Source organism: Scardinius erythrophthalmus (assembly GCF_964197995.2).
Source record: "Scardinius erythrophthalmus genome assembly, chromosome: 19".
Classification (NCBI taxonomy): domain Eukaryota; kingdom Metazoa; phylum Chordata; class Actinopteri; order Cypriniformes; family Leuciscidae; genus Scardinius; species Scardinius erythrophthalmus.
In genome coordinates, this window is record NC_138239.1 from 32,878,584 (window position 1) to 32,902,652 (window position 24,069).

At 38.0% G+C, this 24,069-nt stretch overlaps 1 protein-coding gene across 4 annotated transcripts in view; it reads right to left on the minus strand.

Annotated features, from left to right (window-relative positions):
- tiam2a (TIAM Rac1 associated GEF 2a) overlaps window positions 1-24,069 on the minus strand; it is a 108,826-nt gene that overhangs the window by 43,942 nt on the left and 40,815 nt on the right. For 3 of the 4 annotated variants that reach the window (XM_081348011.1, XM_081348012.1, XM_081348013.1), the window contains exons 4-10: window positions 18,778-19,243; window positions 18,495-18,664; window positions 17,385-17,609; window positions 7,413-7,598; window positions 5,996-6,142; window positions 5,247-5,291; window positions 612-668 (exon numbers count right to left, since the gene is read on the minus strand). In XM_081348011.1, coding sequence (XP_081204137.1) covers window positions 612-668; window positions 5,247-5,291; window positions 5,996-6,142; window positions 7,413-7,598; window positions 17,385-17,609; window positions 18,495-18,664; window positions 18,778-19,243 — 1,296 coding nt within the window. The remainder of the gene's footprint in view (window positions 1-611; window positions 669-5,246; window positions 5,292-5,995; window positions 6,143-7,412; window positions 7,599-17,384; window positions 17,610-18,494; window positions 18,665-18,777; window positions 19,244-24,069) is intronic. The other variant, XM_081348014.1, reaches the window with a different exon arrangement.

Below are 24,069 nucleotides of genomic sequence, written 5' to 3' on the forward strand. Positions count from 1 at the left end.
GGGCAACCGCCCAGTATACAGTCCTCAGTGTGTGTGTGTGTGTGTGTGTGTGTGCGTGTGTGGCTCTCAGCACCAGAGCCTTCAGACTTTCCTCTGCAAAGTGGGAAAAATAATTTATGGAGGCTAACCTCCACCCGGAACATACTAAAGATGGAATGATGAAGAAAAGACATTTGCTGTCGAGAATAACTCTTAGGTCTCTCAGCAACATGGGTGTGTTGGTCACCGTGGATTACTGAAGTGGCGTACACTGAGGAACCATGGACAAGAAATCAAAAATTATACAAGTTTCTCATTCTATAGAACGTGTTTGTTTTAAACGAGACCTGATGTGTACAAAATCAGACACTTTTCCTCCTCATGAGACACAAAAGTTCTCAGTTCCGAACAAGTGTCCTCATAATGAAACCAACAGCACAACAAAATACCAATCAAAATTTGACCATCTATCAGCTACAATCATTTTATTTTATTTTTTTGTGACATATAGTGTACGGTGAACAAAAAGACATTACTAATGTAAGTATGTGTAAAGTATAACTGTATTTTTAACATTTAACCCAGTCAAAACTGGGTCTAGTTGGCAGGACTTAAAGTACACAGTAACGTACCTTAAAACTACAAGGAGGAATGGTGTTTAGATGTCTTCCAACATCACTGTCAAAGACCTAAAACAAGAAGGAAAAAAACGTATCACTGCATAGTCATTAAACTCTTAGTCATATTTTGTCAGACAGAACAGAGCCATGGTTACAAACACTGCAGCAGACAAACTATCATTTTGTTGCTAAAAAAAAACCTCTGCAAGCAAATTTCCTGTAGTGAATCTATTTTGATCTTAAACAAAAGCTTTGAGGCTTCACTGGAAGTAAAGGGCATTATAATGGTTAGTAAAACAGTCATGCAATCTCTTACAGTTCAGGTCATTGTTTTATAGGCTTTTTTAAATATTCACCCTCATTGTTTCTTTGCATTGAAAGAGTCCGCCAACCTCCATTAATCTAACATATACTACTGTGGACTCAAATATTGTAAGCGTTTATAATAGATTGCTTGTGATTTTCCTCATTTAAGTCGCTTTGGATAAAAGCGTCCCTCCCTACATTTTTGATATTTTCCCTGAGGCCCATTTATAATGTTAGTTTTTCTGGCTATTTTTCCTCTCTTTGAGCCTTAGAAACAGACAGGGTGTTTTTCGCTGATTTGCCTTGAAGACCTGAGAACGACCTCTTTGCATGTGAAATGAGACACTTTTGAGGCTCTTTCACATCAAGAGTGATGCAAATGTAAAAATGTTGGAGCAAATTAATGTGTGAAGTGAAGAGAGGATAATCTGACATCTCACATGGTTCCATAATCTTAAACAACGTAGAAACACAGCCGCAACAACATAAACGACACAGAACAAGCAACAGAAGGAACTATTGGTTTAAATATAAGGGATAATAACAAGGTAACATGGAACAGGTGTGTAACTTAATTAGCAACCATGGAAACAAACAAGCAGAATTCAGGCAAACAGAAAACAGGGAAAACTAAACTAAACAACATGATTGATCGTTACAAACGCACTATATCAGCAAGGAGTGAACGAAGCAAAGCGAGGAATTTCGGCACTGACATATTACACCGTGCAACTGTCATATGCGCTACTTTTATTTTTGTGTGTCGCAGAAACATGTTATTTTTGTAGCTTACTTTAGAAAAAAAAAAAGAGTCATAGTAACTTTACATAATAATTATACATACTTCTTTGTCAGCTTTGTAGTTTCACTGATGTTATAGTAATGCAATTATTATTGTTTTTCCATGGTTAACCTAATTTGTTCATAATCATTAAACTAATTGTAAAAACTCAATAAGTGTACATTATTTGATGTATTTTTGTATTTTGAATTCTCCCATCCAGCTTATTGTGCCTAAGGCAAGAGATGATCGAGGGCATTTAGCACCGTCACCCGGCCATTATAATGAGATTAATCAAGGTATACATTGTTCCTTGTTTATTTAATATTCTACCAAAAAATGTTCAACGATTTTTACCTTTGTAAAATAGGTATTGGCAACAACAATGCTGATAGGCTACTCATAATTTCAAGGTAATGTTATGTCTAAATTGGAATAAAGGGAAAGATCATTTTTGTTTTGGTCAGGAAAAAAATGAATCAATTTATTGTGTAATAAAGACTGCAAATCTTGGGTAAAAATGTGAAAAAAAAAAAAAAATTCAAAAAAAATTCAAAATTTGACTCTGAAAAACCTAGAAAAAAAACATCTCTAATGCTCACTAAGGGCTTTTAATTTTATTAAAAATATATTAAGGACAGTTATATTGTGCTACAAAACATAAAACAGTTACCGTAATTTAAATTGTATTATTTTAATACGTTTTTAAAAATGTCACGATCAAAGCTGAATTATAAGCATCATTCCTGCAATCTTCAGAGTCACATGATCCTTCAGAAATCATTCTAAGATTCTGATTTGCTGCTCAGGAAACATTTCTTACTATCATCCATGTTGAAAACAGTTGTGCTGCTAATTTTCCCAGGATTCAAAGAAAAGCCTTTATTTGAAATAGAAATCTTTTGTAAAATTGTGTCTTTGTCACTTTTGATAAACTTGATCCATCCTTGCTAAATGAAGGTATTCATTTCTTCCTTTTTAAAATAAATAAATAAATAAATTAAACTAAATAAACGTACTGACCAAACTTTTGACATAGTATATATATAAATGTATAACTGTCAAACCCAAGGCTAAACATGATTAATGTCAAGGACGAGTAACTAATGATAAGCTAATTAGTGAAAACAAACATGGGCTAAAAGATTGATTGATGTTCTCAAAACTAAGTGAAAGACAAAGAGGAAGAAACAGACAAAAAAAAGACACTTTGACTTGATGGCTACAGCAGCATCCTTTGCAAAAGAATATTTAGCAACTATCATAGAGCTCTTATAGCAACCATCTGTGTGTCCCTGCGGGGTAGAGTATAGCAGGCTGCAATTTACCACATATGGCTTTTAATAATTCATACATATCTCCCTCTGTCTGTCTCCACACCTCTGCCTTCTGTGGTGTGAAATGAAAATGGGGCTTGTTAGCCAAGCTGGCAGGATCTCCCATTACACGTCACATGTCAGGGAGGGACAGGGACTTCATCTCAGTGACTGGATACTTTTTTTTCTTTTCTTTTTTCTGGATGCATCTGGATGCTACCAAGATGTTACCGGATTCATTTAGTGACAGAAATTAAAGATTTTACTTTTCTTTATTAAGGGCAGAAAATTGGCCCCTTGAATTGGTTTTCAGTGGCATTTTTTTACTGTAAGTTCGAACATATAACAACATGTGTCGATTACTTCAGTGTAATTTTTTTTTTTTAAATGGTCACTGCAGTGTGAGTACAGTATATAGGCTTATAATAATATACTGTATTAAATGTCAGAAATAATTTATTTAACAAATCTGGCAGTTTGGAGTGGAAGATCTTTGCTTCTGAAAATGTTTTAGTGGCATGCAATACAATCTGTGAATTAGATTATACTGCATATAATAATTTGATGATTTTGATTTCTAGAGGTTGCAGCAATATTATCCCAAACAATCTTCCATTTATTATCTTTATGGACATTCCAGGTCATTACTCTATAAAAAGCAATTTAGACATTTATAAAGGTTTATAGTAACATTCGAATATTTTAGCATACTATTTGGAGATCTAGTCGATACAAGAGCCAGTTTGGTTCACCAAGGTGAATAACTAATGCATTTTTATAAAATTATTTTCAATGGATATTTTTTAGTATTGATTTTTGTTTTCGGAAAAAAAAAAATTCCCACTGAGCTCATTGCAATGCATTCTGGAATTGCTTGATCTGAGAAGCATATAGGTGATTTTGCTTTACAAGTTGGCCAAAATGAGGTGAAAAAATAAAAAATAAAAAAATAAAAGCTCTTGTAAGAACAAGCTCTTGGAGTCGCATCTATGACGCCTAAAAATGTTTGTACTCGTAAAACTACCCTGATACCACTATAAGGGGCCGTTCACATATCACGTCTAAAACGCGTGGAAAGCGCGGCCGCACTGCTTTCTCCTTCTTTCCACAAGCACTTGCGCTCCCGTGGCATCTGTCGTTGCTTGGAAAAACTATTATGAGCGTGCTTGCCGTGCCCTTCATTTGAAATAACGAAATTGCACACACAAAAAAAAGGCGATATGTGAACGGCCCCTTATGGCAACGTGACATTAGCCCTGATTTAGGTATAAAGATCGATTTTTCTCAAACATCAACACTGCTTTCATCAAAAAGAACCTGCCTCTCACTTTTCCGAAAAAGGCTTAGTCTTAAGTACTGTACTAACATATGATAACATATAATTTCAGTTGTTCTGCTTGTTCAGTTGTTCTTCAGTTACATATACAGTATGTGGAATGGGTGGCAGTGCCATGTTTGTTTAGGAAAACACCAAGTTGAATGTTAAAATGTCAGCAACAGCATCAGTTGTATATTTACTTTGTTACAGTCAGAAAGTGAAAAACATCGGATGAAAATAAAACATTGCTAGAAGAACTGTAATGGTATTATTAAGTACTCATATTGATACTTGGTATTGGCAAGTACCCAAATGTAAGTACTTGTACTTGTACTTGGTCTGAAAAAAAGTGGTATCCGTGCATGCCTACTTTTTATGATGGAGCACGTCCTGCAGTTTAGCAACAGTAGACTGTATTTCATGACAATCACTGATCTAGCTGATTTGGACATTAAGTTTGGGCTTTCAGGGAGGAATGAAAGCGCACCGCTGTGAAGGAAAAAATGCTCTTATATATCACAGCTCTAGTTTCTTGCTGTCATTGGTGTAGGGTTGCTGTTGTAGTAATGTCTCCAAAGACGTTGCAAATGTATTTTCAAACACCTGGTAGAACTGCCAGACCAGTGAATGTTGTGAAGCAATTTTAGCTGCGCATAGAGAAAATGTCTAGCGAGTCTTGCGTTATCTGGCTCTTCTGATCGGCCTTTATAGAGACCACTGATCAGAATACATAAAGCTATTATCGGCCAATACCGACCGGCGACCGGCGCCCGATCAATCGGAGCACCCTTGCTAGGTAGCTCACTGGGTTTTGGAATATAGCTATTTTTTTGCAGGTCAACAAGGGGTCAAACTTTAGAAGCATCTATATTTCTACAAGGAGCCATGCTATACTACATGTGATCCAGCAAACCAGCATCCCTTACCTGAGGAAGACCACTGTAAGAACAGCAGCTCAAATCACTGAAATCCTTTTCACAGGGACAAAGCCAAAAGAAAAAAAATTAGGGATTTTCCATTTATATACAGACTAAGGTAGTTTACTGGGTGGCAAAGAAGTGCAACAGACTCAACAAAGCAAGCATTTTAGCTGCCACTTTTTATTCCAAACAACACAGTGCTCTAATTGTAGAGACAGTCCCCCTGAAAACAACCTACTATTAAATGCCTTGCTCAAGGGCACGGTCATGACAGGAAATCTATAAACTTCTCCGGTTCATGGGTCACCCCTCTCTGGGTTTAAACAAACGGCCCAGTGCAGCTCCTTAACTGCCGATTTACCACCATTATTAGCACAGTGCAGAAACATCTCAACAGGGAGGAAACATCATCAGCTTCATCAAAGTCGCAAGGCTTTACACTTGATAACCAGAAATGAAACCCTACATCCTAAAATAGCCCGTTTGTTATCGTGGTGCATTTCTGAGAAAGGAGGTGGAGATGGGAGAAAGAACAACATTTTTAATCCTGTCAGCTCTGTAATTACCACCTTTAGAGAGTCTTTATTTATCAAAGTCCTGTTATTTACACCTGTGGGAGGAATTTCCCACCAGCATGACGCATGAGTTTCAAAACATAAAAAGGTAGGAAAATTGATATGCAAATATGCTTTCTTAGCATTGGTGTAACGGCACACAGTCACAACTGGTTAAATCAGACAGAGTGAGTGCAGTACCTGAGAGACAGAAGGCTTCTTTTCATGACCTCGCTTGGTAAGAGTATCCAGGCCCTTCAGGGATGAAAAGACCCCTTTCTTACTGCGACCTCGATGGGAGAGAGACAGAGAACGCTTTCGCATTGTGGCCTCGTCTCTGGAACAGATCTGTAGAGCAACAGAGAGATTGGCGTTAATGGTAACTAGGCAAGTATTTCAGTTTTGGAAATGGCATCCGCTTGCAGTAATCTCAGATGAAAAGGGCACAACTGTTTATTATCTCAACAGTCCCATTAATTTTTAACAATAATGAATAAACCTGTCACAACTTCATTTTGAAAAAAAAGAAGTGTATAATAGCTGAATTCCCCATGAAAAACTAGACTACCCACAGTCTTGATGAATCGATCAGAGAAGTCACTGTCGCCATGGAAATGAGAATCATGCCAAAAGAGCTCAACAGCAAATACAGACTCCCATGAAGCATTGCATATGGCAATCAAGTCTTCAAACTTATATATGTGAATATTTTGCAATTAAACTGCAAATATATTGTATTTTAATCTTATTATAAATGTCTCTAAATCAAACATTTTTAGGGTTGGGCAATGATTAATCGCGATTAATCTAATCCATAATAAAAGTTTGTGTTTACATAATATATGTGAGTGTACTGTGTATAATTATTTTGTATATATAAATACACACATATGCATGTATATATTTAAGAAAATTTTGTTATTTATATATAAATTATGTATAAATATATATACACAGTATATACATGCAAATATTTCTTAAAGTCCCCGTGAACCGGAAGTTGCAAACGACTTTTCTCCAGTGTTATGACGTATTTCCCAGTGAAAAGGAATATTGAACAGAGGGCAGGGTTTTACTCTAGCGCTCCTCCTCTCCATCTCTGCTCATAACAGACTAACGGTTTGAGGGGAGTGGTTAAGCGTTGCCCAAACCAATTCCTCAAACCTACGTCATCAGTGAAGGTCCTCCAATGCAGAGGGGAGGGGCATTTTCAGATTTTGATTAAAGATTACCATGGTAAAAATTTTTTTTTTTAAATATTTTCTTGCACGGATTAATTGTTCACCACAAGACTAGTAATATGCGCTAACAAAGTAAATAGGGTCAATTTTGATTTCATGGGGACTTTAAATATATACATGTGTGTATTTATATATACAAAATAATTATACACAGTACACACATCGCGTAATTTACAATGCTTTGGGATGAGTAGATAATAGTTTATAACTTATGCATCTTTGCAAACTTTGTTTTAAAGCAATGTCTTTGGAAGACAAAGTTGTGATTCAACTTGTGATTTTTTTTTTTAGATCTTCATGGAGAAAATGAATTAGAAACAATATTTCCGGAACCACTAAAAAAGTGGGCGGTAACTGTAGTGTTCAAGGATACTAACCAGTGCGTGGAAGGAGGAGACGGAGAAGATTCCCAGTCGGGCCAGTGCAGCTTTGGTTGGGCGGCTGGCCGTGGCCAGGAGGCTCTTGGGATTGGGTAACTCGCTGCCCTGCAGACTGGCCAGGTAGCAGCGCATGCGGAAAAGGTCCATGTTGAAGCGCTCAAGATTCTGTTCCCACTGTTGGATCTGTCCACAAATTAAAAAAATGGTTGGTGAGGAAGAGCATCGCATCCACCAGTTAACAAACTTCCTTTCACAAGAATCATCTAAGAGTGATCTATGGTGGCAGAAACGGCATGAGTAATGGATCTCTGGGGCTGTAATTGCTCTCAGATGTGAGTGGGGCATAAAGGGAGTTTTTTCCTCCAATCTTCAATTGCCATTATACTTTGTAATACAATCTTATAGGGGAAACAATTGGATTGAATGCTTTGCTCTTTTGACAAAACCGATGAAAAAAAAAAAAAAAAAAACATTCCAGGGCCATTAGTCACAGCTCTATGAACATTATCAGTTTGCAGATGAAAAACACTCATCTCACAAAGCTAGACATTCAACTAGACTGGTCAATACTGCAGACAAGAACCTCCCACTAAAACAGGAAGAGATCGTCTGTCCGACATAAACATGACCAGCGTTTGTTTTGTTTTAAATGTATCATAGGTCCTTTCTACACCGTCTGAGGCCACAATTAATAAAAGTCTATCTACACCAATAATGTTATTATTGTATATCATTCACTCATTATTTTTATGAAAAATAAATACAAATATTTAATTTAGCAATAGATAATTGAAAAAAAAAAATCACAGCTAATCAGGGCTTGACATTAACACCCGCCAAATGTGGGTGTATTTCAGTAGCGGCATGTAAAGCAGTCATTCATACTAGCCACTTTGGGTTGAATTTTTGTATAGAATATATACATTTTTCAAATGTAGTCTTTTAAAGAGGCATCTGAAATCATAAATTGCAATGTAGTGCTGTCAAAAAATATAGATTTTTCATTACATATTAATACTAAAATATCTGAAATGCTTCCATTACTCATTTTCAGCAGAATAGATACAAAATACCATCTGCGCTTTCTCTCTCTCTCATCTCTCCGACAGCGAGTGACACACAAACCCTCCTCCCCTCACTCACTGCTTTCATTTGCTCCAGATGAATATTGTAGGTGTTACAGGGTTGTTGGTTGAATTTTGGCGAGGGATTGCGCGTACTGCACATAATTTTACTAATTCCCGCAGGTGTTGTGCTCAAACCCAAAGTGCGCGTACATTAAAGCCGCCTATCACTACTAAATTGAGTTCTTTTTGCTGCTTATTGCGCATAAATGGTCAAATAGACACAAAACAATGTCAAAATGCCAGTCAGTTATGTTTTAAGTGAATGTAAACAGTTGAGAAAGAAAAGGCATGTATAACGCCCGTTTCACACATACTCCGTTTGCAGTGTGTATGCAGTGCGTATTTTTTTTCCGCAACCATGTTAACAGGTTAGACTAGAGCTTTCACACTGCACGCGGTTGCAGTCCAGCGATCCGTTCCAGTTGCGGTGCGTATACAGCAGTGCAGCGATCGTTTCCGCACCGAGTCTATTTCTGCTGTGCTGCAGACGCTGAATTAAAGTGACAGCGCATATTTCGTGGTCAAAATGAACACAGATTGACCTGAAAATGTAGTAATTTCACCATAAATGCGATTAATTAATTAAAATGTAGTAATCTCACCATAAATGCATTTAATTAAATACTACTTTGGGGTAAAGCAAGGAAAACTACAATTTACCTCAACAAGGCAACATAATGAACAACACTCGTCTCATTCGTGGAGGTGGAAAAACAAGTTTTTTGTGACATGCAATATTTATTGTATTAAAATTTAAATGAAAAAGAAAAGGCATGAGAGTCGGCTGTTTTTGTCAATTTTAAGTTTTAATTTAAAATGTTTGCGATTTAAAATAAGTAGGCCTACATGGTTAAATATTTGACCACTTAATTGAGCAACTTAAAGGTGCATTAAGCAAGTCTCTGAGTTTTTGCAGAACTATGCCCCCTCTAGTCTTAGCCTCAGACGTCACGCCCACGGAACGTTGGCTAAACGTCTGATGCATATGGTACACTTAACTGGAAACACTTCAGGAATGTCGAAGTCGTCATCTGATTGGTTGAATTTTATCGGATTTCCGGGGGGCGCGAGTGTCGCGTTTATTTTCGGTCAGCCGGGAAACAAAGCGCAGACGTGTGATTGCGGAAGAAAAACTGTTGTGTTTACATGAGTGACAATGAGCATTTATCAAGATCAGCTAAACGTAGTATACGTGCACGAACAGATCAATGACTTACTGCTTGTTTTCTTCTCCTTCTTTGATTTTCTATGCTGACTGACTTGTTGCACGCCGGTCTGTTGTTGTGGGGACATTTCCACGCCCCGAAACGTGACGCTGAACGAAACGAACTGTAATTGGTTGTTTGACATGTCGGTCAAACGGCCTTATGGGCGGGCCTTGGCCAAAGAAAGCTGCTATGAATTCCAGACCTTCAGCCGTCAGTCTGAAGTAGTGGCCTGCGCGGGACACAATTTTCAGTCCCGCTCCCGCAGTGTTCAGTCCCGCTCCTGCCCGCTCCCGCAAAGATTTGTTATTTTTAGTCCCGCTCCCGCCCGCATCTGTGATATTATATCCCGCTCCCGCCCGCAAATGCCCGCAAGACGGCAGGCAGGATGTATGTTCACGAACTGTCTCACGAAAGGTCTTGGAAAAAAAATGCGATTTGTGTCCGTTGTATGTTAACACCTTTTGGCATTTATGGCAGCAGGTAAAAGGTAGTTGATTCCCCTCTCCATCATGCACAACCGAAAAAGACTGCCAAATGTCTGATTTGATGTTTCGTGATATTTGTTTTGTAGTAGCCTAAACGTGCCTTTCTTTAGAGAAGTGCTTACATCTAAAAGCACTAGAGGTGCTCTTTTCCTCGTCCATGCTGTCTATTTTGAACTTGAAGCTTTCGAATTCGAACACGGAGCAACATGAAGGAATTGTCTCTAAACAAGTGTGCGTGAGATTAGGCCCCGCCCTACCCTAAACGGCAACATCCAAGTTTAGGCTGCTTAAAACGTTTTTATTGCTGCCAAACAGAATCTCCCTCACAACTACAAATTATGTACGCTACTTTAATCATTTATATATTTTACTTTACACTCATATTTAATTCGCGGGAGTGCAGTGTATCATCCCCCCCGCCCGCACCCGCAAGTGCACCTTCATCATCCCGCCCGCTCCCGCAATGACCTTTTAAAATTTGTCCCGCGCCGCTCTGTTTTGCGTCGGGTCCCGCGGGACTCCCGCGGGAGTGCAGGACTCTAGTCTGAAGGTCTGGCTACGCGAGACTATGCCCCCTCTGGCGGCAAGCAAAACTGCAACTAGAGGTGTGCACACTCACGGACAAAAGTTTTCTTTTTATTATCTTACGTGGAGTTTGCGTTGGTGTTTGAAATGAACTATAAGCAGGTCTCTTACAATCCATCTTCTACGGAGAATGCCGGCGAATACACAAACCTGCCAGGCATAGCTATGTGAGCGTGCCGTGAACGCGCATGACGTCACGCCCAGTCTAAAATTCCGGCCCGAATCCCTCTTATTTATTTTACTTTACAGGATTATAGAGACAATCTCGGTGATCAGAGAAGGGCTCATTCAGCCCATCAGGCAATTGTTTAAGCATGTATGGGTTAGAAAACGGGTATTTTTAACATGAAAAGTTGCTTAATGCACCTTTAATATAAGTCGAAGTAATGCATTGAATAATAGGCTGACGCTGTTTAAATTGTGTTTAAACGTGTATACGTCTATTAAAGAGTGTAGGCTATATGTGTACAAAGAGAATCGCAATGCTGAGACGTTAAGACCGGGGTAAATCAAGGGAAAATACAATTTACTTCAACAAGGCAACATAATGAACAACACTCGTCTCATTTGTGGAGGTGGAAAAACAAGTTATTTGCGACATGCAAGATTTATTGTATAAAGATTTAAATTATGCAAAAGAAAGGCAAGGGTATGAGTCTACTGTTTTTGTCAATTTTAAGTTTTAATTTAAAATGTAGGCTATGCGATTTTAATATAAGTAGCCTACATGGTAAAATATTTTTACCACTTGCTTGAGCAACTTAATATATAATTATATAGAAGTAATGCATTTAATAATATGTTGTTTAAATTGTGTTTAAACGTGAATACGTCTATTAAACAGTGTATGTGTACAAAGAGAATCGCAATGCTGACAAAAAACTTTTTTTAAATAAAAGTTGCTGATAACTTCTGGATTTGAAATACAAATAGTGAGTATGTATTTGTGGTATAGCCTACAGCAGCGGATCAGTTACGCACTGCAAACACAGCATATGTGAAAGCACTATAGCGCGTGCTGCTCCTGCACCGCATACACACCGCAACAAGCACCGCATACGCACTGCACACGGAGTATGTGTGAAACGGGCGTAATGGAGCTGTGTGTCTTAAAGTGACAGCAGCCTAATATATCTGCTGCCAAATTATAAGATCATATTAAATATATCTATATGGCAGTTTACCCCCATGGAATTGGTGTCAAAATTGTGGCCAGTGAAAATGCTGAGTGGCTAGAAACTTTGGAAAATCACTAGCCACAGGGGGTCGAACAGAAAAGTTAATGTCAAACCCTGCAGCTAATCAATAACGGCACTTTGGCATTGATGTTACTTTTGTTTGTAGCCTGTATGCCTTGATTTGGGCTTTCAGCATCAATTCATACCACTGGCAATGAGTCTAGAGACACTGTGCCTTTACAGTTTCTTGGCTTTTGGTTTATTAAATCCTACCAACTCAACCCCACACTGTTAAATCAAGTATAATGAGGCTGGATAGACACTGTGTTGTTAATCATGGGTCATGGGAATAAGTAACCATAAGTCATGGGAACTTACCCTAACACAGCAGTGCAGTTTTAGGAGTGTGACACTGGATACCGGCATCCTCCCATTACTACAAAAAGAGAGGCCTGTTTGCTGTAGCTCAGAGCCCATTAAGAACACACTAGCTCGCCTAAGTCTTGCAACCTGTTTGAGAAATTTGTTCTAATTGTGTCCCAGGGTATTTGATACCGCATCAGCTGATAGCTACCTGTGTTGACTAGGTGAAGATATAATAGTTGAAAGTTCTCAAGTCAAGTCAAGTCATCTTCATTTATATAGCGCTTTTAACAATGTAGTTTGTCTCAAAGCAGCTTTACAGAGATAAGCGTATAATTTAAGGTAACAGAGATTGTTTCGGCTTTACAGCAGAGTTAAGTTATTTCCATCTAAAGTTAGTTTTAATTGATTTGGTTCCGTCGCAATGATCATTTGTTATTAAATTAGGGGCCGCTAAGACGACACCATTCTCTCTACACAGACTTTAAACGCGAACCTATGAGAAACGCTGATGGCGTTCACATGCGCATTTAGAATGGGTTCTATAGTTATGTGCGTTTGAATATACGCAGGTTTGGAATTCCCTACAAGCCAAGCCTAAACAAAATACTTGTCTTTCCTTATAAATTTTGATAAGGAATTTTATTTTATTTGTTGCTTTGGGGTAGGACCGCGAGACGAATTTTCCCGACAACGCCTTATCTGTAGAGTGGTAGTGGGATCCTCCATAGGGAGAGACTAGCTGGCACTTCAGCACTGCGTTGTCATCGGTCCAGGTGAAGGTCCTTCTCACACAGTCTGTTCATTGACAATCTGATGCACATAGGCTTAAAGGGGTCATATAATGCCATTTTTGTACAAGCTAATATGATTCTTTAGGGTATAAATTAAAAGTTTGTAATATACTTTAATTAAAAATTCCCATTAGTATTGTAAGAAAACACAAATTTTCTAAAGCTCTGTTTCAGCACGCCGTTTAAGTGCATGCGTCTTTAAATGATAATGCGCTTTGCTCACCCCGCCCCTCTGTTCTGTGCATACACCGTTTGTAACACAATAACACAATAACCATAACGCGTCGTTCATTATAAACGTGGGATTATGAATTATATTGAGAACGTCGTACATAGAAAACATGTCATAATGTACCTGAGTGTAAAAATAGCCGCATTCATCGTGAAGCGTGCAGCAAGCGATTTGCAAAGATTAATATAAATATTAATATAAAGGTTAATAAAATGTTACACTCACTTCTTCTTCTGGAGGTGCAGCAGGAACACGAATAGTTGGTACCGATCCTATTTTCAGGAACAGCTTCTTAGCAAAACCAGCTTTACTGACCCTCGTTTGTAAAGCAGTCTGGTGTGTGAAATGATTCGCAAACATAAAAGCATGGACATTGATCGTGGGGAATCCCCGCGAGGGAATCCCCGCGTCAATGCTTTGGGAATATTCCACCAAAACATCAAAATGACTGCTGTGTTCCTTATTAGACCCAAGAACAGAACGCCACAATCGCTTAGATGCCATTCTTCTCCAGCATATCAATGCACTATTATGACGGACAGCTCGCTCACGAGTGAGGGCGGGTCTGTGTTGAAACGCTGCTGTCAATCACAATCGTGGGAGGGGCGTCGATTTTGTGACGTCACAAAATCGAACGGCTTGATTTCAGAGAGTGTACAAGGAGATTAAAAAAAAAACACTGGATGGATTTTTATCATTTTATGATGGTTGTGTACAGGCACTGCCAACACACATTTCAGTACAATCAACTTGTAAAAGTGCATGTACCATTATATGACCCCTTTAATTTGCGGGTGGGACATGTCCCCACCACTTTTTTTAACATCTCACGGCATGGATGTACCTAATGCAAAGGAAACATCTCCAGTTGTCTAGAACAGTGGTTCTCAACTCCAGTCCTCGGGACCCACTGCTCTGCACATTTTGTATGTCTCTCTTATCTGACACACTCAGTTCAGTTCATGGAGTCTCTCCTAATGAGCTGATAATCTGGTTCAGGTGTGTTAAATAAGGGAGACATACAAAATGTGCAGAGCAGTGGGTCCCGAGGACTGGAGTTGAGAACCACTGGTCTAGAAGAGTATTCATTTAGTTAGTTTGTGTTAAATAAGAGGCAATCTGGCGCTGGAATGTGTCGTTTTTGAACAGTGTTGCCTCTGTTCTCTCGCGGCTCACATCTTTACATACAGACAAGTGCTTCAATCTAACGCTGTTGTGGGGAGCTGAGTCTCTCTATTTGTTACGGTAAAATCACAAAACAAGATGCACACAAATGTGTCCATGCTCTTGATATACAATCACTGATGAACATTTTTTGTTTAAGAAAATAAAAATAAAAAGCAATACGAAGAAAGATTAGAACCCAAAACCTCTGGCACGCTTACCAGAAATGTTCCCACGAGGCCATTAGGACACACAAACATCAAATGTGTACATATACTCACTGACATAAAGTCAGTGACAACTTCTGAGACTTGAAACAAAGTTGCAATTAAGAGGTACTAGGTTGATAATGAGCTTATAATGAAGATTGATACTTTTTAGTATCAAGATTGATTTTTTTTACATTACTTCGAGTCACTAAATTTCTGAAAGAAGTTTGACACACTTAAGTAAACTAGATTATGCATGAGTCTGGACACATTTCTTTTTGCCTTCTGAGGTATATATATTTGAAATAAACAAGCAATGCTTACTACTTCTGGATGGGCAACATGTGTAAATGTGTAGTTCTACAGATTTCTCTTTCATTTGTTTATCTGACCTTTTTCCTGATTCATTTAAAAGGAATATGTTTAGTTAAGTTGCAGTGGATGCAAGACATGAGCAAGACTTGAGTTAGGGAGGAAGGGTGAGGGGAGGTCAGTGGAGACTTTAAACTGCCCAGTTGGCACTGACTTGTGGAGACAGACAAGACTTCAAAGTAGTCCAGTTTCTCAGGCCATTCTAACCTCTTCCCCTTCTCCAAATCCCTCATCCAGCCTGGCACCCCTCTGACTCCCCCTTTGACCTTTGCATCAACTTCAGAGGTTCCCATGAAGCATTACCTTGATTGTTATCAGGCAGTGGGAGAAAACTACTAATGCCATTGGTCAACTAAAGCTTTGTGGGTCATGCAACCTCTAAAGCGGTATGTGGCTGTAAGATTAACATGCCTTCTGTTAACATGACTAAGCTCTCAATGATTAATCCCAATGTTTAAGACAAAACGGGGAACTTAGTAAATTCTTAACCTTGTCAACACATACACATCTCACCACAAAGCCTCAAACATAATGACTTGGTAAAAGCACTAAACTTAATGGTAAAATCATCACATGTACACCTTAATTGTCTAAGAAATTCATGCACTTTTCTGTCTTTCCTTGTTCAACATATCTCACTTATTACAGTTTTTTACGATTGCTATGACAGATTTTTCAATACATTTAACAATTTTCCAAAACTCTTAACACAGTTAGCACTACATCCGTCTGTGTAAGCTATACTATTAACACATTTCTTGTTGCTTTAACACAAAATGCATACAGTTAGCACAAATTTAAAATGCTTGAACTTCTTTTACACACAAGCTCAAACAAGACCAAAACAATGGATTTTTACTGCCAAATTTACCAATGCTTTAACACTGTATGTCAGCACAGATAACACCATGTTCTAAACCTAACCTTACAGGCTAAAGTCAAGGTAAACAGCTGTTTATATTGTGAACTGAAACACAAATATATCCCCTGTATTTTATTCTATTCTTACTGAGAAACAGCTGATTGAATTATGCAAATAATTAGAAGATGACTCTTTTTTTATTTTTTATTCTGGTGCTTTTTCTGTTCGTATATTTTGTATTTTCACATTATTCCATTGCTAGTGAGAAACAGCTGATTCAAGTTATGCAAATATGGGACAATGTGGCATTCCACCATTCCCGTCTAGTCACAGCCTGGTTTGACGCCCATCAGAGGATGATGTCCATTTTCCTTGCCCCTTACTTCCCTTTCCTCAACCCCATTGAGGAGTATTCTCAGCCTGGAGATGAAATGTTTTTGATCATAGTCCACAGGACCAAATGTCCCTCCTGTATGCAAAATATGCTGCATACCAAGACATCACAGCTGAACACTACCAGGGGTGGATAAGGCACTGTTACTGTAAAAGATTCTTCCCAAGATGCCTTGCCAGGGAAGATATCAGGTGTGATGTGGATGAGAACATCTTTTTCTGTTTGTATATTTTGTATTTTCACATACAGTAGTACTGTAAATGGCAGCTATGTTGCATATTTTTGTTATCTTGCAGAAATGTCCTGTTGCAAATAAAGCCGTTACTGCAGCAATTCTGTCTGTCTTCTTTTTTTCACAAACCATACATTCTATAAAGCTACTCTAAGAAGGGTCATTCATTTTGTTGTATTGAATTTCTGCTGCAAAAAAACAACAACAAAATGCATGCATTTACATTACAAACAAAACCAAAATGTAGAGAGACTTAAAAAAAAAAAAAAAAAAGCTGCAGTGCAAAACACAATCTATGATCAATACAATATACTGTCTGTTGTATAAGGGCAGACCTGACACATAAAATAATGCAGTTTCTGTAATTTCAGCTGATGATAGTGTTTTTTTTGTCATTGTGTTATGATTGACTAAGTGTTCCTGTTGGAAGAGAACATGTGTTAGTGTTTTGAATAATTATTTGATTTTGAAACATGTTTGCAGTGTTTTGTTAGACATAGTGTATTGTGTTAGTGTATTATTGCATTTCGAAAATTAGTTTTGGAGTTTAGTTTACAATGTGTGATTTTGAGCATGAAATTAACCGTTTTGCCAAATGTGTGTTTTAGGTGTGTTGGTACGTTAAGAGTTTAGGAAACTTGTTAAATGTATTGAAAAAACTGTCATAGCGATTGTAAAAAAACTGTAGTACATATCAAGCATAGCTGAAACAAAAAAGGACTACATAACAGTGTTGCACCAAATGAACTTGATTGGTTGCTTACCTGGTTTTCAATAGCCTTTCTATTTTTGGGGTCACCAACGATGGACAACTGCAGCTCTGCCATTTTCCTCATCTTGCCATCCATGTCGATCTTCTGGAGAAGACCACGGATCTGCCCACGTAACAAACGCAGTGTGTCCTCCTTCCCGTAGCGCTTCGCAAACAGAGACGCACTAGCCGAATGAATGGCAGTTACCCAGTTCTCCAGGTCAGTTTGGTTGGAGGCCTAGAGTGGGAAAAAAACATAAAAGGAAGGAAATGTAAAATTTTATACATAGAAATTCCTGTATCAGTATCACAAATAAGGTTATTTTATTAGTGACCTAGAAACTTTATACTTCATTTTACGTATATAATAACAACATTACGTTGTTTTACGTTTTTTTCAAATTCCTACAAAATGTATGCATTTTCAATTATATTATGAGGTCTAGACTTTCAGTGTCTCAGCCTTTTGGACCCCACTTTGTATTTGTCTAAAAAAACAGATTTCAAGCATTTAAGTTATGCTTGATATCATAAGGTATTTATTCCACCAGAAACATTACTGACAGGTAATGTGTGTGTAGTTTTTTTATTTACACACTGCACTAATCAGCATTTGGAATAGCAAGAAATTGTCTAGCTAACTAAGCCAGAAAATTTTGCATAATATAAAAATGGCAGGGCTTACACTGAGAAAAAAGTCCTATCCATTCAAAAATGATCAGTCATTCTTACAACAACAAGGAAGTGGCTGGTCCTCAGCGACATAATGGCCAGAAACTACTCTTATTTCAATTAGTAACATCAAAAAAACTAAAACACACTATTCCCAGTTGAGTTGCAAACACAAAGAGCCTGCTAAAACTATTTAAAGTCTAAGTATTTTCATCATATAAATTGCAATGCACAGCATGTTATATGGTTTGACATGTTCTATGGTTATATGGGGTGAGTGTGTGGGAGAAAGGGACATATGCTGTCATTAGAGGACTACACCTTCAGCTCTACTTCAGTTGCGGCACATTGCTTCCGCTCTGCAAAGACGCAGCTTCTGCACTGCTTATAATCTGCTAACCCATCCAGTGTGAAATGAACAAGAGTTTGTAAGCTCAGGTTTTTAACTGACCTGAAAAAGGTAGACATCACCATAGGTGTTACTGAGGCAGAACACATTCTCTTTCTTGGGGTGCTCAGGAACAGTCTGGACTACACCGTCCTCTGCTAACAAGGCATAGCATGGAGACTCTGGTTCTGAAGAGGCTTTTCCATAGGTCTCATAGAACAGCAATGTGCAACCTGCAGAAAAAAAACCTTGCCATGATTGATCAGTTCAAGCAGTTTCTTTACTGCACAAACATGAGTGGCACTGTAAATCACAGTGGTAGTTACAGCAATCATGGCATACCTACCCTTTAGAGTGACCCAGAATTGCTTCCATTTTCGACGGCCCACTAGCTCTAGTTTGTGGTCCTTGTGTACAGTGAGCAAGGGCTTGAAGGAGAGCCATCCGGCCCGCCGAACTACACCTTGTTCTTTCTCAAACAGCAAGTCCAGCTGCTCTAGAGACCCTAGGATTTCCTGACTACTGCTCTCTGTCTCCTCTGAGGAGCTCTCACACCAGTCTTCTGGAGGCCGACCAGTCTTCAACTCCCTCATGAAGTTCTTGTAGATGTTCTGCCGCAAAACATCAGTCCCCGAATGAAGGGCACCAGCAGAGCCGCTGCAGGTGTTCAGTGTCAGAGAGTGAGAGCGGGTTTGAGACTTGCCGTTGGGGAGAGTCTTAAAGCTGGAGACCTGAGAGGGAGAGCTGGTATCTGCAGTGAGGACATCCACACCACTATCAAAGCAATCGACGGACTCGCTATATCTGGGCTCCTACAACAAACAGTAAAGGGGAAACATTATGAGAATAAGGTTATATTTATGCTGAAATGTGAGCTGAAATCCTGTTTACTTTATCAAATTATCAGCTTTTAAAACAATTAATGAACAGTTTCTTGTACATAGCACAAAATCGATTTTGAAATCTGGTCATTTCAGACCATTTTTTTCTTCTTCAATATCCTAAAGAAAATATGAGTGGTTCAAATGTTTATGCAAATGTTTTGCCACAGCATTTTAATAGAGTTGCTATTCATTTCTTAATGTTCAGAGTGGTTTTTAAGCAGAAATCCATAGAAACACAAATTACCTCAATTTGAGGTATCATTCAGGTAGGTGGCAACAATTATGAGAAACAATAAGATAAGGTCACACTTTATATTAGGTGGCCTAACTACTACATACCTGCTATGCACTTAACCATTTGATACAGTTTACTTATGTGCATAAATGTTGGTGTATTGTAATTAAATTTAAAGTACATGCATTTAATTACCAATTTGAAGTTTAGCCCTAACCGTAACCCAAACTTTTACCCCAAAACCTAAATAAAATTCTAATGCCTAATCCTACCCTTACTCCTAAACTTAACCATACCTCAAACTCATTATCAGTAAATATGTATTTTGTAGTTACACAGTAAATACATAATCTTGTAGTTAATAAATATCAGTACACAGTAGTTAAGATTACTGAAAGTATGACCTAAAGTACTTTAAAATAGCAATAATAAAACTAAGCAACCACCACCACAAAAAAAAAGAATAACAGAGAAGTCAGTTATGCCCTGTGTATGACAGTAAGCTCAAGCGCAGATTTTCACAATGTTACACAAATTTATGAACAATGAAAGCCCATTCCTCCATCATAGTAGATATATTGTTTAAAGGGGTGTAATTTGAAAATCCCACTAATAAGATCATCAGTTCCCTTCTGCTCTTATGAGGAGCGCACTTCAAAATAAATCTGGGTAGGATCCTTCTCGAGCATCCTTCAAATTCAACACATCTCCAGAAGCTGACACTAATTACACAAGGGTTCAGACGTGCCAACACTGCGTAAAACTTTACACTACAGCTGAGCTCTGGCATTCACGTGGCATTATAAATGGCATTATGAATTTTTAAGGACAGACAAGTCATTTGTTGAGGTCAATTTGAAAAGAAAGACAATATATATATATATTCAAACGCGCATACCTATAGACTAAACACATAATATGCATGTGCACGCCATCAGCGTTTTCTCAGATTCTCGTTTTTGGGGCTTACGTGGAGATGATAACATTTTTCCAAATTTTTCAACACTTGCACCTTGGAACCTGTTTCAAGGTTTGCGTTCTCGAGCCACCGGGCACTGTTGTTGTGCGAATGAGCCGACCGGAGTGCGTTAAGGGTTTTTTGTTAGAACGGTGTCGTGTTAGCGGCCCCTAAGTTAGTAACTAATGATCTTTGCAATGGAAGTGAATCGATCAATCAAAACTAACTTTAGCTGGACAATAACTTTATTCTAGAGCTGCTGTAAAGCCAAAATGATCTCTATTACTTTAATTTCCTATTATCACTGTAAAGCTGCTTTGAAACAATCTGTTTTGTTAAAAGCGCTATATAAATGAAGGTGACCTGACTTGATGTGGAAATTTACATTGGATGACATTAAAAACATGGTAAGTCTATCCCTCACAGACTCGCTCTCATTCCTGTCATGGTGGCGCTCTGAATAAGGTCTTGACTACTCAGCAGCTAATCCGTACTAAGTTGCTAAAATGACTTTAAAGCCAAATTTCATGGCTGTATATCTGTTTTAGTCAAGATTACTATGCTTAAAATGCCTTTAGTTAAAAAAATAATTCACTGCTTTCTTATGATAAGAGCAGAAGAAAACGCAGTCACTTTGAATGACTGATTAAAGAAGAACTAGACTGTATCATATCATATTACAAGTCTGAAGTGAGTAATACCAGAGTAATGGCTGTTTGTAAAAAAAAAAAAAAACCTTCTACAGACACAGACTCCACAGAAAATATCAAAGAGCTATTCTGCTCTTACTCATCAAACACAGCATAAAAGCCACAGAACAGGAATATCTCCCTACTGACGGTAAAACCCCCCAAACATATAAGATTACAAAAATAAAATGATGGCTATGAGTATTATAGTAATATAATTTAGGCAGAATGAAAAAGACTTTGAAATTTACATACACATTCAGCCAATAAAATGCATATAATATCTAATCAGAATTAATATAGCCTATAAAATAGGCCTACATGATAAAAAGTAAATGTAACACTTATTTTATGAAATGAGGTACTCATGGTTTTGGTCTTTCTCCAATTCCATCTTCAAATAATCAACTCCTTGCTTTCTTCAACACCATAAAAAGAAATTCTCCCTTGTTTCCTTTTTGAACTCACCAAATGCCAAGCACTGCTTTTGCGATGAATACCCATCATCTTCACAGCACTAAACCTAAACTTGGGTTTGCTGTCTCATTGAACTAGCATGTTGCAGCTTTCAATATTGTGCCCTACATGTGCTCCTGGCAAAGCAACAATGCCCGCAGTGGCACCTGGCACAAGTAACAGTCAAGACTTGCACTCAAGGAATGCACGGACTATAAACCATGTGGATAAAACACGAAAAACTTGCATAAAAACTATCATTTGTGAAAAAATAAGAAAATGTGAGCAGGGATTAATGCAAAAAAAAAAAATCTTCTGACTTTCAAAACCTTTTTTACATTTCTTTAGGGACTCAAGACCAACAGCATTTTAAAGGAGAACTCCGGTCAATTTTAACATTGAGCTCATTTTTTTGTACATTTGGAGTGCTGTCAATACAGAGAACAACGACAAAAATCGGTGTTGCCTACACCGAGTTATTCTATTTTTAAAATTTGCACCCTGTTGACTTCAATGGGGCAAGTACTAAACCTGCTTTTAGCCTCTTAAAGGACAAATCAAGTGAAAAATGAACCTGGGGTTAATTAACACATGGTTACCGAGTCGATCGTTCCCTGCGATGCGTTTTCATGAAAATCGAATGTAAAGAGTTTTATCTTTAAAAACAGATTAGCTCATAACAGTAGTATATTGGGCACAGAGTAAGTAAAAATAAATCGCTAGTTAATACCACTAACAAGGCTCAAAATAGCCTCACACTAACACGGGAGCATAATGAGGGTCCTTACATACAAACCAAAGCATTGAGAACTTTGTAAGTGTACAGACAGTTTAATAAGAAGATACTTTTTAAAGACAGTACATTACGCGTTGACATGCAGGATCCATCTTGGACTAATAGAGCCAGGAACGCCGTGCTACGTTAGATTTCACAAACGTAATTCCTATCGACCAGCTATCCTATCGACGGCGTTCGTGGCTCGATTAGTCAAGACTGTTTTCCAAGATGGATCCTGCATGTCAACGCGTAATGTACTGTCTTTAAAAAGTATCTTCTTATTAAACTGTCTGTACACTTACAAAGTTCTCAATGCTTCGGTTTGTATGTAAGGACCCTCATTATGCTCCCGTGTTAGTGTGAGGCTATTTTGAGCCTTGTTAGTGGTATTAACTAGCGATTTATTTTTACTTACTCTGTGCCCAATATACTACTGTTATGAGCTAATCTGTTTTTAAAGATAAAACTCTTTACATTCGATTTTCATGAAAACGCATTGCAGGGAACGATCGACTCGGTAACCATGTGTTAATTAACCCCAGGTTCATTTTTCACTTGATTTGTCCTTTAACATCCTTATTGTGTCATTACAAGTGCACAGAAAATGTGAGTGATTCCTTCTGAGTGAACACGAGTGAATCTGACTGCAGTAGATGTGAAAGATATGTATAAAAATGATGTTATTTAAGCCAGCGCAAATACCTGTGTTTACATCCTGTTTTTCGGTTTAAGTCCAAAGTAGTCGATTGCCGAGTTCACGTGCATAGGTTTAGTTACCTATGATCACGCGCGTGAACTCGACAATCGATTACTTTGGACTTAAACCGAAAACAGGATGTAAACACAGGTATTTGCGCTGGCTTAAATAACATCATTTTTATACATATCTTTCACATCTACTGCAGTCAGATTCACTCGTGTTCACTCAGAAGGAATCACTCACATTTTCTGTGCACTTGTAATGACACATCAAGGATGTTAAGAGGCTAAAAGCAGGTTTAGTACTTGCCCCATTTAAGTCAACAGGGTGCAAATTTTAAAAATAGAATAACTCGGTGTAGGCAACACCGATTTTTGTCGTTGTTCTCTGTATTGACAGCACTCCAAATGTACAAAAAAATGAGTTCTCCTTTAAGGGACAATCTTAAGGGGGAATCTTTTCTATTCACCCTTTCTATTGTCAGTTTGTTCAATTTCGAAAGTAGTCTTTTGAAACCAAAAAGATTAGTTCAGATTCTGATATTATTGAGATTCTGATATACTGATATTATATGTTTCCTCTAGCAGGTGGCAACAAATGAGATTCATTTATGTGTTATGAGTGAGTCATTGCATTGATTTGTACTAAATCAATCGCTTGAATGATTAAATTGGCAAGACTTAAAGGCACAAGCATGATAAACTTTCGTGACGATGCAGCACTGGCCTGACTGTCCAGATAGTCCTTCAGATCTTCCAAAGCGTTTTCATCATAAATGACAACAAAAATGGATCTATTTTCTCCATTGTGTAAACTGCTGAGCATGGCTTTGATCAAGCTGCACAACAAGACAATAAAAGTCTAAAATAAACTTCATAAATGTCTTTATGGTATTGTAATATATTATCAGTGTCATATCAAATTTACACGTTAAGAAT